At 39.3% G+C, this 19,808-nt stretch overlaps 1 protein-coding gene across 1 annotated transcript in view; it reads left to right on the forward strand.

Annotated features, from left to right (window-relative positions):
* Window positions 1-19,808, forward strand: part of AGBL1 (AGBL carboxypeptidase 1) — a 798,761-nt gene that overhangs the window by 283,388 nt on the left and 495,565 nt on the right. Inside the window, exon 18 of the mRNA XM_035303747.3 lies at window positions 10,882-11,062. Coding sequence (XP_035159638.3) covers window positions 10,882-11,062 — 181 coding nt within the window. The remainder of the gene's footprint in view (window positions 1-10,881; window positions 11,063-19,808) is intronic.

Below are 19,808 nucleotides of genomic sequence, written 5' to 3' on the forward strand. Positions count from 1 at the left end.
AACCAAAGGAATAATACCAAGTGCCTTCTCTGCTACAAGGTGCTATAAAAATGCTACCAATGTGTTTACATACAATCCCAGACATTTGAACAGAGCTAGTCAGAATTATTTGTTACTCTGTCATATTTCTACCAGTTTAATAACATGGCATGAATTTGAAGGATTCTTTTTATTTTGCAGTATTGAGGAAATTCTAAGAAATTAGAAATATATCCATCATAACTGATGTAGCTTCTGAAGAGAAGAAAACACTTTATTATTTTCAGGTGTTAGGAATTATTTTCCTGGAAACTTTAAGAGAATCAACAGAAAACATTAAAAAAAATAAGGAGTATAATAAAGTTCAATAACTTGGAAATTTCAATAAAAGATTTCTTCCTTATCTTGGAAAACATGTAAAAGGATCACATACAACAGAAAACAAGAACACACGTTTCTATTTCTGCAGAATGAGAAGACAAGTTTCTAGGTGCTTAAAGACTGTTAAAAGCTGTCAGCTTCGGCCGGGCGCGGTGGCTCAAGCATGTAATCCCAGCACTTTGGGAGACCGAGGCGGGTGGATCACGAGGTCAAGAGATCGAGACCATCCTGGTCAACATGGTGAAACCCCGTCTCTACTAAAAATACAAACAATTAGCTGGGCATGGTGGCGCGTGTCTGTAATCCCAGCTACTCAGGAGGCTGAGGCAGGAGAATTGCCTGAACCCAGGAGGTGGAGGTTGCGGTGAGCTGAGATTGCGCCATTGCACTCCAACCTGGGTAACAAGGGTGAAACTCTGTCTCAAAAAATAAAAAAATTAAAAAAAAGCTGTCAGCTTCTTGCACAATCTTGGTGGGAGAAACGTGGAGCGATGTGGAAAATGGAGAGGTCATGAGCAGGGGTGATATGATTTTTGCCCAGCAAAAATATTTTTCACAGCTGAGGATGAAATGAGTTCACTTTGGGGCAAACAAGAAGCGCCTGTGTTCACTGCCAGCAGATTCTTATTAGAAGAAACACTGAAATGTGTTTCAGGCAGGAGGAAAATGACACCCGATGAACGTTTGTAGATGCAGCAAGGAGTGAGGAGTAAATAAATGGGTAAATATGTGGTTTCAATCAATATTGACTTTATAACACAATAAATGTAAATGTCTTATGGATTTTAGGATGTAGTAGAAATTATAGTAGATTATATTACAGTGTAATAAATCAGAGAAGTACCTTGTAGTCTAAGGTAACCACTGGAAAAGAATAGAAGGATATATAACTTTTAAGCTAATAGAGGAGAATAAAGAAACAATGGGAAAAAACAATCAATTCAAGTGCAGGTCAGATGGGAAAAAGAATTGATCATACAATACTTAGGACAAATGGAGAGCAAATATTAAATCGATAGCCTTATGCCAATATAAATCATTAATTATAGCAAATGGAAATTGATGAAATGCTTCAATTAAAGTAAAATGCAACAATGCTAACTAAATAAAGTATAATATACAACCATATTGTGCTTCAAAAGACAAATAATTGGCTGGGCGCAATGGCTCACGCCTGTAATCCCAACACTTTGGGAGGCTGAGGCAGGTGGATCACGAGGTCAAGAGATCGAGACCATCCTGGTCAACATGGTGAAACCCCATCTCTACTAAAAATACAAATTTAAGCTGGGCGTGGTGGTGGGTGCCTGTAGTCTGAGCTACTCAGGAGGCTGAGGCAGGAGAATTGCTTGACCCTGGGAGGTGGAGGTTGCAATGAGCTGAGATCGCTCCACTGCACTCCAGCCTGGAGCCTGGTGATGGAGAGAGACTTTGTCTCAAACAAGAAGAAGAAAAAAAGACAAATACTTATAGCTGTGGAAACATTGAAAGTAAAGTGATGAAAAAATATATGTATTTTAAATACTAACCAGAAGAAAGCCAAGAAAGCTATAGTTATACATGCAAAGGAGACATTAAGGCAATGGCTTAGGAGAACTGGAGAGATATCTTATAATGATAAAAAGTTCATTGAAGCCGGGAAATATAATTCTAAATCTGTATGCAGTTAATAACATGGCCTAAAAATAAATAAAGAATTGACAACATCATAAAATGGAATAGACAAATCCACAATCACCTTTGGAGATTTTAATATACCCCTCTCAGTAATTCACAAAACAAGCAGATATAGTATTGGTAAGAATATAGACAACATGAACAATAGGACTAACTAACTGGACCTAATTGGTGTATATGGAACATTGTACCCAACAACATTCTTTGAGCAGAACAGCTTTTTTTCATAATGGAACTACTGGAAATAAATCAAATGCCAATCAAGAGGTGAGAGAATAAACAAATTGTGGCATATTCATTGCTGTGTGGTACCCTGGAGTACAACTCAGTGATTACAAGAAATTATTGATGCATCCAACAACATCGATAGCTCTCAAAAGTATTATGCTCAGTTAGAGGAGCCAGGCAGAAAAGTTATACACTGTATGATTTTTTTTTTTTTGAGATGGAGTTTCACTCTTTTTGCCCAGCCTGGAGTGTAGTGGTGTGATTTTGTCTCACTGCAACCTCCGCCTCCTGGGTTCAAGTGATTCTCCTGCTTCTGATTCTCCTGCCTCAGCCTCCTGAGTAGCTGGGATTACAGGTGCACACTACCATGCCTGGCTAGTTTTTGTGATTTTAGTAGAGACAAGGTTTTGCCATGTTGGCCAGGCTGGTCTCGAACTCTTGATCTCAGGTGATCTGCCGCCTCAGCCTCCCAAAGTGCTGGAATTACAGGTGTGAGCCACTGCTCCCTACACTGTATGATTTAATTGTTAAGAAATTGCAGAAAAGAAAGCATCATGTGATAAAAAGCAAATCAGTGGTTACCAGAGGCTAGGGGTGGGGTGAAGGGATTGTCTGCAAAGTGAATTGAGGGGAATATTGGAGGTAATAATAATAATTTTATATCATGATCATTTGGTTTTACAACACTGTATACATGTGTCAAAATTGACTTGTAACACTAAAATTGGTAAAATTTATTTTGTGTAAATTATATCACAACAAAGTTAAAAAAGATAAAAACATCTTTTAATATTGACATGGAAAGATCTCCAAAATATATTGGTAAATGAAAAATGCACAATGCATAAAATGTGCATAGTATGTACCTTTTATGGAAAACATAGTAGCATGTGTCATATGTAATATATACAAATTTTCTTCTTTTTAAATTTTTTACTCAGAATCTTCCCACTTCCTTTTCCATTCCTGTTTCTTGTTTCCTTCCTTCCTCACCCTGTTTTCCTTCTATCGGGTCCTTATACACGCTCTTCTGCAATTGCTGAGCTTCATGTTAGCTGCATGATTCCACCTTGAAATCAGACCTGCTCTCCTGGCCATTTCTTCTACCCCTTAACCCCACTGTCTAATTCTTCAGCTCCAGGAAGCCCCATCTGATCATACCTTTGCATAATGATGGTGTGTGTGTGTGTGTGTGTGTGTGTGTGTGTGTGGTGCTTTCAGAGCATACAAGATTGGTCTGAAATCCCTAGTATGCCCGGAAAGGCCTTCAGAAGCAGGGACAACCTTAGTTTTGTGCCTTCATTCCTTTTGCTTCCAAATGGCCTGTGCTTTGGTTACATTGAATCACTTCACTTTTCCTCGGGTATTATGTGTCCTATTACCTCAGTCATTTGGAAATAGACCTACTTCGGCCATTTCTACTACCCTTTTTTTCTTTATTTGGAAAACAAACTGGACAGACCAGATCAACTGTTACCTTTTCTGTGAAAATTCATTATTTTACTCTTCCTCTCCTGTGGTGCCTTACTATTTGAGAATACTTGCCTTTGTGAAATTGACATATGATGATTATTTTCTAAAAAAGTAAGCATTCCAGATAGAGATAAAGACGACCTAAAAATCACCTAGATGGCCTTCACTTGCAGCTGTCTCTGTGTATAGATACCTTTTGATAAATTTTATAGCTACATATAAATGGGATCCTTCTGTAATGTACTCTCTCCTCTAATTTTTTTCACTCACCATTTTATCACAGATAGATTTTTGTGTTGACAAAAAAAGACTTATGTGTCATTTTTAATGGCTGCATAGTATTCTGTTTTGCATATTATTTCCTGAACTGCTTTCCTATTAATACACATTTAAGTCACTTACAGTTGTTTGCATCAGTATAAATGGTATCACAATGATTATTCCACTGTGCTTTGAAAATACCCTGACAAATGTCCCCGATTACATTTGATTGTAATTATCTGTGTGCCTGTCTTCCCCACCAGACTGTTACTAGTTTCCTGAGGGTAAAATACATTTTTTACTTTGTAATTTGTAGAAATATGCAGAGTGCCAGTAGGAGCTTAATATATATTGTTAAAAGAAAGAAGGAGTAAATGAATGGAAGTTTATATAGTCGGGTACACATGTGATCATCACACATGTTTTTACTCAACTTTTCATTGGTCTAAAGGCCTGATATCTCTTAGGTATTATTCAGTCCCCTACTTGTTCCTGATCTATTTTTACCGATGTCATTGCCTCTCTAAATTCAATATGTAGCTTTAAGAATTAAAAGCTATTCAAACCATGACTCCTCCATAGATGTGGTGATGTCTGAAACATATTTTGTTAATTGCCAGACAAAATAAATGCAAATATCTGACACTTTTTTCCTGATCCTAAGCGGACATGAGTTACCAAGACTGAGATTGTCAATTGCAAGAAAAAACCACATAGTATGTGTGGTGCATACTGTTTACAGCTGTTGTCCATTAAGAGTTCTCTGGAGTACCATTTGCTGCTACAACTGAATAGTCTCATAAGTTTAACTCACCAAAACGACTGCAAAATTGTCTTAAATCTGAGGGGAAGAGAGGAAAGCCAACTAGAACTGACTAAAATACTGCTTATGTCTTCATGAGAATCTGTCGTTTCCCTCATTTGCTTTGCTTCTTCAGGATGCTAGATGCTAGAACAGCCTGCAAGGTCTTGTGGCGTGTTACAATACAGCAGATTAGCAACTTGACTCTCCAATGGGAAGAAACACATTGCTGATGCCTCTCTGTTACGGCTTGCATTTGGCTTATTGATGAATGCACTGCGTTGTACTGGGTATATCAGACAATGGTAGCCAACTGTCCCAGACGATGAAAGTGTTTTGTTAGTGTCACAAATTTACAAGAGCTTAAGCTAGTTTTCATTCCTTCTTGCTGGGCTGAAAGCCCTTACTATTGTTGTCCAATATGCTGCAAAGGAACATCGTTCAAAAATCACAAAGAGAGTGATATGGAATTACAGAACTGAAAATAGGAGGCTGATTGGGTACAAATTCATCAAGCCTCTTTATTTCGCAACACGCTATTTATTGGAGTGCCAACACAGCTTGCTTTGGAAAAAGCAAAAGCGACTCTGAGCAAATGATATAGCAGGAAAGCTGACCTTCAGTTAATTTCAGTTGTGCCCAGCTAGCTAACTGTACATCTCCTTCCTTCCAACATATATTTTTTAGGACGTTTCAGTTAGTGAGTCATTAATTCTTTGTGCGGAACACCTAATCTGCTGTGGACTGAATATGTATTTCATCCCCAAATTAATATGTTGAAATTCTAATTCCCAAAGTGATGATGTTAGAAGGTGGAGCCTTTGGAAGTTGTTAGGTCCTGAGGGTGGTGTCCTCTTTAAGACAAAAGGGTTGGTGGGGCATGGTATTTCCAACACCCCTGTATTTCCAACACTTTGGGAGCCTGAGGCAGGAGAATCACCTGAGGTCAGGAATTCGAGAACAGCCTGCCCAATGTGGCAGTGGCAGGTGCCTGTGATCCCAGCTATTCGGGAGACTGAGGTAGGAGAATCCTTTGAACCTGGGAGGCAGAGGTTGCAGTGAGCCGAGATCGAACAAGTGTACTCCAGCCTGGGTGACAAAAGTGAAACTTAATCTCAAAAAAAAAGGAGACTTGAGGGAGCTCAGTTGTCCCTTCCACATGTGAAGACAGGGTGAAAAGGCAGTCATCTAAGAAACAGAAGGCAGGTCCTCACCAGACACAGAATTTGCTAGCACATTAATCATGGATTTCTCAGCCTCTAGAACTGTAAGAAAGAAATTTCTGTTGTTGAGAAGCCACCCAGGCTATGATATTCTGCTATGGAAGCCTGAAAAAAGTAAGACAAATCCATTGCTCAGTTTTTTCAGAAACTTACATAACGCATCTTCTGTTAAAAATGGTGAGGCCAGAATCTGAACCATGTCAATACGGCTCCTAAAGTTGTTCTCCAGTTCACTCTGTGGTACTGTCTCTGATTGGGTACATGTTTCATCTACAGTAATTTCAGAATTAGTTTTATAAGGCACGGTCTTTGGCATGTATTTCTTCTGATGAAAATACGTCAACTCCTGTTTTCTTTTCTAAAACACATATGTCAAATATTGTTCTCCCTCCAACTCACTATTTTTTTTTTTGAGACAGAGTTTCACTGTTGTTACCCAGGCTGGAGTGCAATGGTATGATCTCGGCTCACTGCAACCTCCGCCTTCTGGTTTCAGGCAATTCTCCTGCCTCAGCCTTCCGAGTAGCTGGGACTACAGGTGCGCACCACCATGCCCAGCTAATTTTTTGTATTTTTAGTAGGGACGGGGTTTCACCTTGTTGACCAGGATGGTCTCGATCTCTTGACCTCGTGATCCACCCACCTCGGCCTCCCAAAGTGCTGGGAGCCACTGTAGGTGTGAGCCACCGCGCCTGGCCACAACTTACTATTTCATTCTTTTCTCCACAATCTAGAAAGTGCACATGAATGCACGGTCATTCAAAGGATGACTTTAAACCTGGTCTGACATTGAGTTTAACAGGCTATAACAAAAACATGAGTACAATGGCCTAACCAAATAGTGGTTTACTGTTGTCAGATATCCAGAAGTAATGAAGAAGCTGGTGAAGGTGTGGAATAGCTGCTTAAGGAATTTGCCAAGAACCCTGGCTCCTTCTGCCTTTACAGTCACCATCTTTAGCATGTGACTTCGATTCTCACATTGGCTTTGTCATCTGAAGGTATCACATCTATGTGCAAAACAGGAGGAAGAAGAAGGGCAAAGGGCAAGACACAAAAACCAAGCAGGCATTTACCAGATGAAACTGTCCCTTTTAATTCATTTTCCACAAAGACTCACTCTCTGATAACATTTAAATCTTACTGGCCACAACCGTGTCACATGGTCACTCGTACCTACAAAAGGATCCATGAAGCTAGCATTTTAATATGGGCAAAGTTCTTCACCTTCAAAAATCAGGGCTCTGGTAATAAGAAAGAAAGGGAGAAAGGCTACCGGGCAGGTAACAGGCAGTTTGTGCCATGTTTGTAATATTGTAGGCAAACCCTTGCACTCTTACTGGTAACTGATGATTCTGCAGTATACTCTGTTACTTATCACAGGATACCTGTGAGACACTGACTCTATGATTGAGGATGTCTGATCTGCAGGATAAAGTCCAAATCCCTAAACAAAATATGTACGAAAGGATCTTACCAGTTTAATACTAGCCTGCTTTTTAATATTCATGTTCTACCATCTCTAGCCCTTTGCTTGAGCCACATGTATAACTTGTCTTCTTTTTTTTTTTGAGACGGAGTTTCGCTCTTGTTACCCAGGCTGGAGTGCAATGGCACGATCTTGGCTCACCGCAACCTCCACCTCCTGGGTTCAGGCAATTCTCCTGCCTCAGCCTCCTAAGAAGCTGGGATTGTAGGCATATGCCACCATGCCCAGGTAATTTTTTGTATTTTTTAATAGAGACGAGGTTTCACCTTGTTGACCAGGATGGTCTCAATCTCTTGACCTTGTGATCCACCTGCCTCGGCCTCCCAAGTCTTCATTGTGTTTTAATTAACTGACTTTGGTGCCACTGTTTTTTGCATATGTCCTTTTCTTTGTTCAGAAGACCCTCCTCACCATCTCCAACTGGTAAATAATACTTATTTTGCAAGACCCAGTGTGAATACCGTCACATTTCTGGAAACGTCCTTACCTCTCTCAGTCATATTATTGTGGTGTTTTGTATACACTCCATTAGCTCACTTGTAATTGTTTCTTTCATATTTGTCACTGCTGGCAAACACTATGACCTCTTAGAGAACAAGGGCTATAATTTATCCAACTTTTTCTACCCCGGTGCTCCTGCAGTTCTTGGAATATGCTCAAGACACCTGCTTAAGGGAAAATAAACTGAGTGTTATCTCCAGTGTATAGGTGACCTACAAGGAGCTGAAGTGACCTGTTTCCACCATAGCCAGTAAAAATGCACTGATTTGCACCCCTTAAATCTAGACCTCAGTGGATTAATGGCTGTCAGCAGAAATATGGAAGAGACAGATAGTGGGATTTTTTTTTTGGTCTTAGTCGATGATAATAACATAATTCAATAATTTAAAAGTGTTTTCTTTAAATCTTCCATTGCCTATTCTTTAGCTCTGTTATACGATTTATTCAATTTTTTCTTTCTTTGTGCACAATTTGAGACACAGTTTGTGTCCTCAAAAAGGCTACTGTTTTTTAGATTCTATATATGAGTAAGATCATACCATGTTTGTCTTTCTGTGTGAGGCTTGTTTCACTTAACACAATGTCCTCCAGACTCATCCATGTTGCTGAAAATGACAGAATTTCATTCTGTTTTACGGTTCAATAGTATTCCACACATACGTACATGTATACACATATATACACACACATACATACATATATATACACACACATGCATACAATAATATATATGTGTGTATGTGTGTATATACGTAAGATATATATGTGAGATAGATATATATTCTTCCGTAGTTTAACATTTGGGTAGATTTCATATCTTGTCCATTGTGAATAACATAGAAATTGCAGAAACATGACCAAGGTGGCTGCAATAAACACAGGAGTGCAGATATCTCTTCAAAATACTGATTTTATTTACTTTGGATACATACTTGATAGTGGGATTGCTGAATCGTATGATAGTTCTATTTTTAATTTTTTGAGGGACCTCCATATTGAGTCAAACAGTGGTTACCAGGGGCTGGGCATGGTGGCGGGAAGGGAGAAACAGGAGAGGACGATCAATGTGTACAAAGTTACAGTTAGGAAGAGCAGGTTCTAGTGTTCCGTTACACAGTAGGGTGACTAGAGCAAATAATGTAATGCACATTTCAAGATAGCTAAAAAAGAATATTTTGAATATTATCATTCCAAAGAAATGATAACTATTTAAAATGATGAATACGGTAATTACCCTGGTTATACGATATATGCATGCACTGAAACATCACATTATGTCCCATAAACATGTCTAACGATCGTATGTCAATTATAAATAAATTAATAAAAACGTTACCATCTAAGAAAAAAAAGATATTTGAACTTAAATTGATTTGCATAATATGGAAAGAAATTACTAGTTTATTAACTTTCAGGCTCTTCAGTGGCTTAGGTGTTTATACTTAGCAAATACTTAGTACTTGTCATTAGAGGAAGTTTAGGAGCAATAAGGAATTTGGTGAGAATACAAAAGGAAAAGTGAGTCATAAAAAAGCCACTAAATTGAACAAAGGGTTAAACTAGACGTGTTGAATACTTGATATGATGCTATAGCCTCTCCCTTCCTTCCCTGAGTATATGGAAGACAGACATCACTAATCAATCAAAACACATTTTCCCCAAGCCCAGATATGGCCTTAGAATGCATTTCAACACTATGATACTCCGGATATCTTCTATGAACAAAGGAGGGAAGACATTCCTATCTTTCCCTCATCAGTACATTCTCTATAAAGACTGGTTCATGTCAATACAGTACCTGTAACAGGGCAGAGAGTGTTTTCCTAACTCCCTCTGGAAAATGAAGCAAACATTGTGACTCCAAGATTGAGCTTCCAGGTATTTAACTCTTCTGTCAAATCTCTCTCATGGATTGGGTTCAGCATCTTACAGTCGTGGAGTTCCAAACACACTGTTTTGTTACTTGCCTTCTATTTCTGCTAGAGACTGGGAGGGACCATCCCACCCACAGACTTAACAATTGAGGAGGGAGAGGGCTCACATGTACTGAATGGCAGGCAATACAGTGAGTGCTTTATATTTACACCTTTTTGTTATTTATAACAATCACATAAGGTCAGTATTATTGTTTCCATTTTATAGATAGGAGATAGTGTCAAATAAATTAAGTCATTTGCCTGAGATCCCAGAGGTGGTGAGGGGTGAAGATAAGATTCAGTCTCAGATCTGAGATATTGAACTTTGGAGAGTTAGTTGTTTCTTTGGTGATCTTGATAAAATCTGCTTCTTGGGTTCTTTTCAACCACCGCATAGTTACATTTTTTACAATAGCCTTGAGCTGTACCTTCATACTTTCTTGAGTCTTGCAGACCACAGAGGCAGATGGAAACTGGGTAACCGTAGATCAGATATGTGTTAGAAAAAAATCTGTTTAAAACTTCATGCCGGGCCGGGCAGGGTGGCTCACGCCTGTAATCCCAGCACTTTAGGAGGCCGAGGCGGGTGGATCACAAGGTAGGTCAAGAGATCGAAACCATCCTGGTCAACATGGTGAAACCCCGTCTCTACTAAAAATACAAAAAAAATTAGCTGGGCATGGTGGTGCACGCCTGTAGTTCCAGCTACTCGGGAGGCTGAGGCAGGAGAATTGCCTGAACCCAGGAGGCGGAGGTTGCCGTGAGCCGAGATCGCGCCATTGCACTGCAGCCTGGGTAACAAGAGTGAAACTCCATCTCAAAAAACAAACAAACAAACAAACAAACAACAACTTCATGCCAATCATGTGAAAATCTGGTCCCCTGGAGACCATCTTGATGTAAATGGAAAACAAATTTGGGTTTAATTTTCTTCTGTCCCCTTTTCCATAGGACATCGTCCATATCAGGTGATCACCGCTCGAGTTCATCCAGGAGAGAGCAATGCCAGTTGGGTGATGAAGGGTACCTTGGAGTTCCTGGTCAGCAGTGACCCTGTGGCGAGGCTCTTGAGGGAAAACTTCATTTTCAAGATCATACCCATGCTCAACCCAGACGGTGTCATCAACGGCAAGTATGTCAGGCACTTGGCCCAGCCAAACCTGCATTTACGCTACCATAGTAACGCTGTCATTTCACCCAGTGGGCGTGATTGGAGAGGCCTTGGTACTCTGTCAGGAATAAACTCCTGGTTTTCTGTTCTCTGGTACAAGTAACAACATACTTTCCATACGCACTGATGTCAGTCTCATGGTTTCTTTGAAAAGAAAGGTATGGAATTGAGGCCTCCACACGATTGCTTGAGACCAGTAGTTCAAAACCAGTCTGGGCAACACGATGAGACCCCATCTCTACAACATAAATAAATAAATAAGGAATCATAGGCAGTTAATAGCAGAGGAAATAATCTAGTTTAACTTTAAAAAGGAGGAAAGTGGTGTCCAGAGTAATCAAATGACTTGTCCAAATCACACGTGGGTTAGTAACAGAGGCAGGGCTCAAACTGTGATTTCTTCACAGTAAGGCCAATGCTTGTATTTACTTATTGATATTTACTACATGGAAATCTTCATTTTCAATTGGCTCTAAAAGGATACAGCTATAATAATGGCATCTCTCTAGCTAAATAAAATGTTGGCTGAAAAACAGAAGGTTGGGGTCGTTCTTCTCTTTACCTAGCCCTTAAAGGACTCTTGGGAGTATATGATGGGAAAGATGACTCCAGTGCCTCGTGAGCTCCATTGAATGGGCCACATTCTCAGAGTTTGTGAGCTGAGGCCCAGCCGTCAGATGAGGCACCTAAACTCACACAGATGGTCTGTGAGGGTGACAGGTCACATTCACAAAGACCTCTTTCAGACTTGGTGGGCAAAGGATAAAGCCCCTTGCCTTGGTAATAGATGATTGTTTTTACTACAGGAATGAATATTATATCCTATGATAAAAAGAGAATACAAGACAAACTGAAAATATTGAGGAAAAAAATTTCAAAAGCTACAAATTGAAAATGTACTTTTAATAAAAAATTAGTATCAAAGAAGCAAAAAAAGTTTAGAAAACTATAGGATAGAGCAATGTTATAACTGTTAAAGTGATAAAATGAGAATTATAAAGAAATACTCAAAGAAAACAAAAACATCAAAGGATGAAATGAAAATGACTTAAATAAGAATGATTTAAGAAAGATGAAATAATTAACTTTTTAAGAAAAAATTTAAAGGCTAAACAGCTAATAGACTAGCTTCAAAAGATAAGCACCAAAGATAGATAAGTTAAAAAGGTTAAAAATATGAAGATGATAAAGTATAAAAAGATGAAAAGCATAATTCCAAATGATGAAATATGTCAAACTGTTAAATGAAAGCAAATCAAAGTTACAGAATAAAATTTCAATTTACACACACACACACACACACACACACACACACACACACACACAGAAAGGAAAGATAAGACACCCCTGTGTCCCTCACAGGTCAGCTTGTCCCAGCTCAGCAGTTGCCAGACTTTATTTTATTTAATTTTTTATGGAGATTATTTGAGGGCAGAGAATGTTGGGCAGAGAGTAGGGTTTCTTCTCTTTGTGGTGACTGATTGGCCTTTAAACACATGGGAAAACTGGGAGGCCATTTCCTCCACTAAGAAACTCAATTAGACCTTGGAAAGCAATTAGCCTTCTGAGCTCTCAAGCTGTAGAGGCCCTAAAGCAGTGTTGGCTCCTGGTCGAACAGAACTCAGCCAGCTCTTGCTATGTGCTCTTTTAATGGCAGAGAACAGCTCTGGGACATCAGTGAATGGCTCCTCCCTGCTTGAGCAGCCAAGGGTTTTACTAGTAACCTTCCTCAGCCTAAATGGATGGAAAACAGTTATGCAAGACATCTTGAGGGACATGATCCCATTTTGACATTTTCTCATCCAAATTGGCTGTTTTCTGAAATCTCTCCTTCCCTGGAATTGTCTGAGGTCCAGTAGAATATGGAAAGAGCACTGGATCTAGAGTCATAAGATTTCATGGGGAATTCTGGCTTTTCTCCTGCCCTACTCAGTTTTCTCTTCTGTTGGAAGAAGAAGACTATATGCTCCCTATTGACCATTCTGGAAAAGGCCTCAGAAGCCCAAGGCAGTATTCAAGCTCAGGGATTAAGTATTGTAGTTTCTTCAATTTTCAATGCTTATACCTCCAAATCAGAGGCTTGATCCAGGCCTCTGGCTTAAAGGTTAATGTGATCTCAGTCACTGAGTATCCTCCTGGCCTAGACACACATTATTTCCAGCTCACGGCTGGTTGCTTTGGGCTCCCAAATGGCAGGCCAGCTTTCACTTAGTGACACTGGCATTTATCATAATTACCATTATTTATTATGGCTAAAATTACCTTTTCATTTATATAGCATCTTTCATCATGGAGCTTGAGATGCTTTGTAGATCACTTGGATTACCCAAACAATTTTGCCTGAAAGGGACTTGGAAATCATAGTGTTATTCTATTGAAGGAAAAATCCACAGGTCATAGCACATCATTATGAAAAGACTTGAGACTGCCTGAATGTATAATGTCTCATCGTAAAAGAACTTACAAGTCTCAGTGCCTGAGCCCTCCTTAGAACATACCTAACACATGCTTTATCTAATTTCTGCTCCAACTATTTCTGTGATTGACATGTCATTTTAGGGCATGCCCATTCTGTTGTGTATAGTTATGTGGATTTGTGTTTTACTGTGTTTGGATCTTTGTCCTGTGTGCTTCACCCATTTTAATCATTCCTCTCTTAGGATACCCCATGGATGAAATCCAGTCCCCCTCATCCATGGCTGAACTTCCCTGTATGAAGTCCTCTCCAACCTTGATGCAGTTCACCTAAATCTTGTGCATGTGGTATTTCTTCTGATGTTCTCGTCTTCACTGATTTTCTCTGAATATATTTTAACCAGTAGGCTCCTTTTTGTGACACTGTGGTGTTTTGTCCTTTGGAATGTATTTAAAAAGTTTTGGGGGAACAGGTGGTTTTTGGTTACATGGCTAAGTTCTTCAGTGGTGATTTCTGGGATTTTGGTGCACCCATCACCCCAGCAGTGTACATTTTACCCAATATGTAGTCTTTTATTCCTCACCTCCCAATCCTCCCTGCTCGAGTCCCCAAAGTACATTATATCGTTCTCATGTCTTTGCATCCTCATAGTTTAGCTCCCACTTACAAATGAGAACATATGATATTTGGTTTTTCCATTCCTGAGTTACTTCACTTAGAATAGTAGTCTCCAACTCCATCCAAGTTGCTGCAGAGGCCATTATTTCATTCTATAGTATTCCATGGCATATATATACACCACATTTTTTTTTAATTGTACTTTAGGTTTTTGGGTACATGTACAGATCATGCAGGATTGTTGCATAGGTACACACGTGACAATGTGGTTTGCTGCTTCCATCCCCCTGTCACCTACATCTAGCATTTATCCCCATGTTATCCCTCCCCCACCAACTGTCCCTCCCTTGGCTCCCCCGACAGACCTCAGTGTGCGATGCTTCCCTCCTTGTGTCTTCATTGTTCAACACCAGCCTATAAGTGAGAACATATACCACATTTTCTGTATCCACTGGTTGGTTGATGGCACTTAGGTTTGTTCCATATCTCTGCAATTGCAAATTGTGCTGCTATAAACATGCAAGTTCAAGTGTCTTTTTCATATAATGACTTCCTTTCCTTTGGGTAGATACCCAGCAGTGGGATTACTGGATCGAACGGTAGTTCTACTTTTGGTTCTTTAAGGAATCTCTATGCCATTTTCCATGATGGTTGTAGTAGTTTACATTCCCACCAGCAGTGTAAAAGTGTTCACTTTTCACCACATCCATGCTAACATCTATTGTATTTTGATTTTTTAATTATGGCAATTGTTGCAGGAGCAAGGTGGTATCTCATTGTGGTTTTAATTGGCATTTCCTTGATCATTAGTGACGTTGAGCATTTTTTCCATATGTTTGTTGACTATTTGTATATCATTTGAGAATTATCTATTCATGTCCTTTGCCCACTTTTTGATGGGATTGTTTTTATTCTTGCTAATTTGTTTGAGTTCTTTGTAGATTCTGGATGTTAATTCTTTGTTGGATGCATAGTTTGCAAAGATTTTTCTCCCACTCTGAGTTGTCTGTTTATTCTGCTGATTATTTATTTTGCTGTGCAGGAGCTTTTTAGTTTAATTAGGTCCCATCTGTTTACTTTTGTTTTCCTTTCATTTGCTTTTGGGTTCTTAGTCATGAATTCTTTGCCTAAGCCAACACCTAGGAGAATTTTTCCAATGTTATCTTCTAGATTTTTTGTGGTTTCAGATCTTAGATTTAAGTCTTTGATCTGTCTTGAGTTGATTTTTGTATAAGGTGAGAGATGAAGATCTAGTTTCATTATTCTCCATACGGCTTTACAGTTATCCCAGCACCATTTATTGAATAGCATTTCCTTTCCCCACTTGATGCTTTTGTGTGCTTTGTCAAAAATCACTTGACTCTAAGTATTTATCTTTATTTTTGGGTTTTCTGTTTTGTTTCATTAGTCTATGTGCCTATTTTTATGCAAGCACCATGCTGTTTTGGTAACTATAGCCTTGTTGTATAATTTGAAGTTGGGTAATATGATGCCTCCAGATTTGTTCTTTTTGCTTAGCATTGCTTTGGTTATGTGGGCTCTTTTTTTGGTTCCATATAAATTTTAGAATTGTTTTTTTTTCTAGTTCTTTGAACAATGATGATGATGTTTTAATGGGAATTGCATTGACTCTGTAGACTGCTTTTGACAGCATGATAATTTTCACAATATTGATTCTACCTATGCATGAGCATGGGATGTGTTTCTATTTGTTTGTGTCACCTGTGATTTTTTTTTTTCATCAGTATTTTGTTTTCTGAGTAGAGATATTTTACCTCTTTGGTTAAGTACATTCCTAGGTATTTTATTTATTTATTTATTTATTTTTACAGCTGTTGCAAAAGTGACTAAGTTCTTGATTTGATTCTTAGCTTGGTTGCTGTTGGTGTATAGCATTGCTACTGATTTGTGTATATTGATTTTGTATCCTGAAACTACTGAATTCATTTATTAGATGTGGGAGCTGTTTGGATGAGTCTTTAGGGTTTTCTAGGTATACCATCATATCATTGATGAACAGTGACTGTTTAACTTCCTATTTATTGATTTGGATGCCCTTTATTTTTTTTCTTGTCTGACTGCTCTGGCTAGGACTTCCAGTATTATGCTGAATAGAAGTGATTAATGTGGGCTTTTTTTTGGAAAGTGCAGTGGTGTGATCTTGGATCACTGCAACCTCTGCCTCCTGGATTCAAGTGATTCTCCCGCCTCATCCTCCTGAGTAGCTGAGACTATAGGTGCCACCACACCCAGATAATTTTTGTAGTTTTAGTAGAGACAGGGTTTCACCATGTTGGCCAGGATGGTCTCCATCTGTTGACCTTGTGATCTGCCCACCTCAGCCTCTCAAAGTGCTGGAATTACAGGTGTGAGCCACTGTGCCTGGCCAATGTGGGCATTCTTAATAGGCTTCTTAAAGGTGAAAGAATTGTTCTATATGTTGTCTGATCAGCAAAGAGGCAATCCCTGCACGAAGATTAGGGAACCTAAACCCAAACTTGGTCCTTAACCTATTAGGCTTTATTTCTCTCTCACAAGCAAAGATGGGCCTTATGGAGCGTGCAATAAGAAGTAAAACTAGACGAGTTTCCTTTTGTGGTGTTGGTGATGGAGCTTCTGAGGGTGGCTGAGAAATTTTGATGAGTGTCCAGTGAAATAGAAGCATGATTTTCTAGCAAAAAATCATGCTAAGCCAAAGATCTCTTAGCAATACATACTGGAACAGGAAAACAAAATACAAAGATGGAAGGTTATGTTAAGTTCCAAAAGAAAAACATTTTGTCATGTTTCAGGCCTGGTAGTTTGTGTTGAATTGGGCTGAGTTCTAAGAAAATCAGGAGGACGGATCCCGTTGTTCCTTGATACTTAAAAATCTTCCCACAGTGGGGCAAAATAGAATGGGCAGTCAATAGATTGTTTTAGAGCAGAAGTGGGAATTAGTGGCTGGGTTAGAGTGAGAAATGGGGACAAGACAGGTGATTCCTGAACTGCATTGAAGGTAGACAGGATGTATAAATGAGCATGGAGTGAGGGAGAGAAAGAGTCTAGCATGATTCCCAATCTTTTTATTTTGGTTGTTGGGCGGCAGTGACACAATAATTTTTATAAAGTCAACACACAGCCTAACATTTTATTTAGAGGAGAACCAGAGCATATTGATTCTTAGAGTATATACAACTCTAAAAACTTGATTATCTTCTTTCAAGGCCATTGTGGAACAGAGCAAACAGCAATAAAGAGCAAAGACTCACTATAAGAAAATACACCGAAGTATTAAAACATAATCGCTGAATGCACTAGAGGAAACAAATCAAACTATAAAAATCAGATAGAAAACCTTGACCATTTTAACAAGCTGGGACCATTTAAAGTTAGTGCCAGTAGTGTTTTCTCCACTGTGGGTTGTGAAGACTTTAACAATAAGAACACTCACAGAATCCATCTAAAAATTATTGAACACCTTTTATGGGCTAAGAAAGAACTTCATTCTTTTACATATATTGTCTTCTTTAATCATCACTATAGATCAACAAATTTGGGTTTTCTATGCCATTTGTAGGTAAGAGAGCTTGAGCACACAGGGGTTCAGTCTTGAGTGCAGTTTAAACAGCTGGTAATACGGAGCCAGGAACTCGAGTCTATCCTACATTACTTTGCTGCAGATATTTAAGGGAATTAGAATAAAAGAATCTTAACATGTTCTTGCAGGGCAAATTCTGATATATTATTTAGTCCCAGTCATTCAAATGATAAGGAAACTGAGACCAAAGGGGTAAATAAGTGATTCACAATTACATAGCTAGTTCAAGGTGTAACTGGCTTGAGAAATTGTCTAGATAATGAAAGTGCACACGTGCACACACACACACACACACACACACACACACACACACCCATGCCCAAGGTTATATGACTAGCTTGTGGCAGAACTAACTTCAAAACCCTTGTTCATTATGGTCTATCAGGACTTCCCAACCTTGGATGGAGATTGTCTCAGACCCATCAGCTGTTAGGCTCTGAAACTCATCTCGCTGAGTCAGACCTTCATTTCCAGGGTGCCTGGGAGAAGCCATGGCACAACCTTTCCCAGATTTCAGCCATTCTTGCCCAGGATGAATGAATTGGTTCATCCCCAATTTCTAGCTTGGCTTGATCCTGGACACTCAACCTTGACTTTCCAGCTTTCTCTACTAGAGAATGCTGTGCCTTCCCTATGACTGCCAGATTTTGGCTGCAAGCACCACTCAGCTGACTGTGAATATTTATGGTCATGGGGCTTCTATTCCATGGCCCATTCTGTGGTATATTTTCACTTAACTCTCCGGGATCACAAAGGGCATAAATTGTTACCTTTGGGCTGGGCCATGCCTTTCCCTTCCCATTTTAACCTCAGCTCTACTTTGAATGTATTTAAAGTCTTTTGATATAATGACATGCAGCGGTGGCTCTCAGACTTTTGGATTTCACAGATCTGTTGAATTTAAATGAACAGAGGACTGATCAGTAAGTATGCCATTTTTTTATTTGAACAAGTAAGAATAGAAGATACTCTCTGAGATCCCAAACAACAGACTGGGAAAGTTTCAATCTCATTTGTTTCTTGGGCTGCTGCCTCATCTACATGGGCTCATGCAAATAGACCAGGAGCATGTGATGTTGGGCCTGTAGATCATGCTGCTTGTACGCATGAAAGCTTCTCTGTAGACAAGGAGAAGTGTGTAATCAATGAGTATCTTAGTTATTCCCACTGTTAATCATCCTGTTCCAGGAACAAGAAAAATTCTGGAACAGGAAAAGGTGCCTGAAAAATGGGCCTTTAAGGGAAAGAGGTAATTTTCCTGAGCTTCAAGTTGGAAATACTCAGGTCTAACCAGAAGGTCCCTGTAGATCCTAGAGGAAATTGGTATCTGCCATATGGAGGAGGCCAGAGGAGACAAGTGGCCTCTTGAAAATGAGAACAGCTATACTAACAGTTTTTTTTTTTTGAGTAGTTTCCTTTTGCTATATAATTGACTATTTAAGGGTTAATCAGTCTGCTAGTCTTATTTGAGCTGTACTACGGGGAAAGTGCCTCTGCCTAAGGTTGGTGAAGGGGAAAAGTGGCACTCGTGCTTAATGAAATTCCTAAGGAAACAGTAGGAACAGTACAATAGCTAACGCATTTTAAGAGTTGTACTCAATAAAATGAGAACATTTAAGAAAATAAAATAGATTTGCTTTCTAATTATAAAAACGATACATGATACAGCCTAGATAATAGGTGTTTCAAAAATAAGATTTAATGTAAGGAATTAGTACAAATTTAATACAACATTCACGCAGGTGGTCGAAGTCTGAAAGTTCAAAAGGAGAAGCAAAAACACCACCACCAACAACAAAAACAAAACACAGGAGATTAAGAACTGCAGAGGCAGCCACCACCTGCAATAATGGGGGAAGCAAATGGAAGAGGAGGAGTTACTAGAACCTAGCAAGAAGAGGGGCTCCCTGAGGCTGGTGTTTGGAACTCAGAGAAGGGAGATCGACCTGGCTAGGGCTTCAGTGCACAGCAGGCACAGCCTAGAGGGTGAAGGAGTCTGGAGTGGCTTATATTCCATTAGCAAAGGAACCATTTGGTTCTTTTTGCTGCTGATGGCTTCGATGGAGTACAGCAATGTTCCTTTCTGTGGGAGC

This window comes from Callithrix jacchus, chromosome 6 (genome assembly GCF_049354715.1).
Source record: "Callithrix jacchus isolate 240 chromosome 6, calJac240_pri, whole genome shotgun sequence".
Lineage (NCBI taxonomy): Eukaryota > Metazoa > Chordata > Mammalia > Primates > Cebidae > Callithrix > Callithrix jacchus.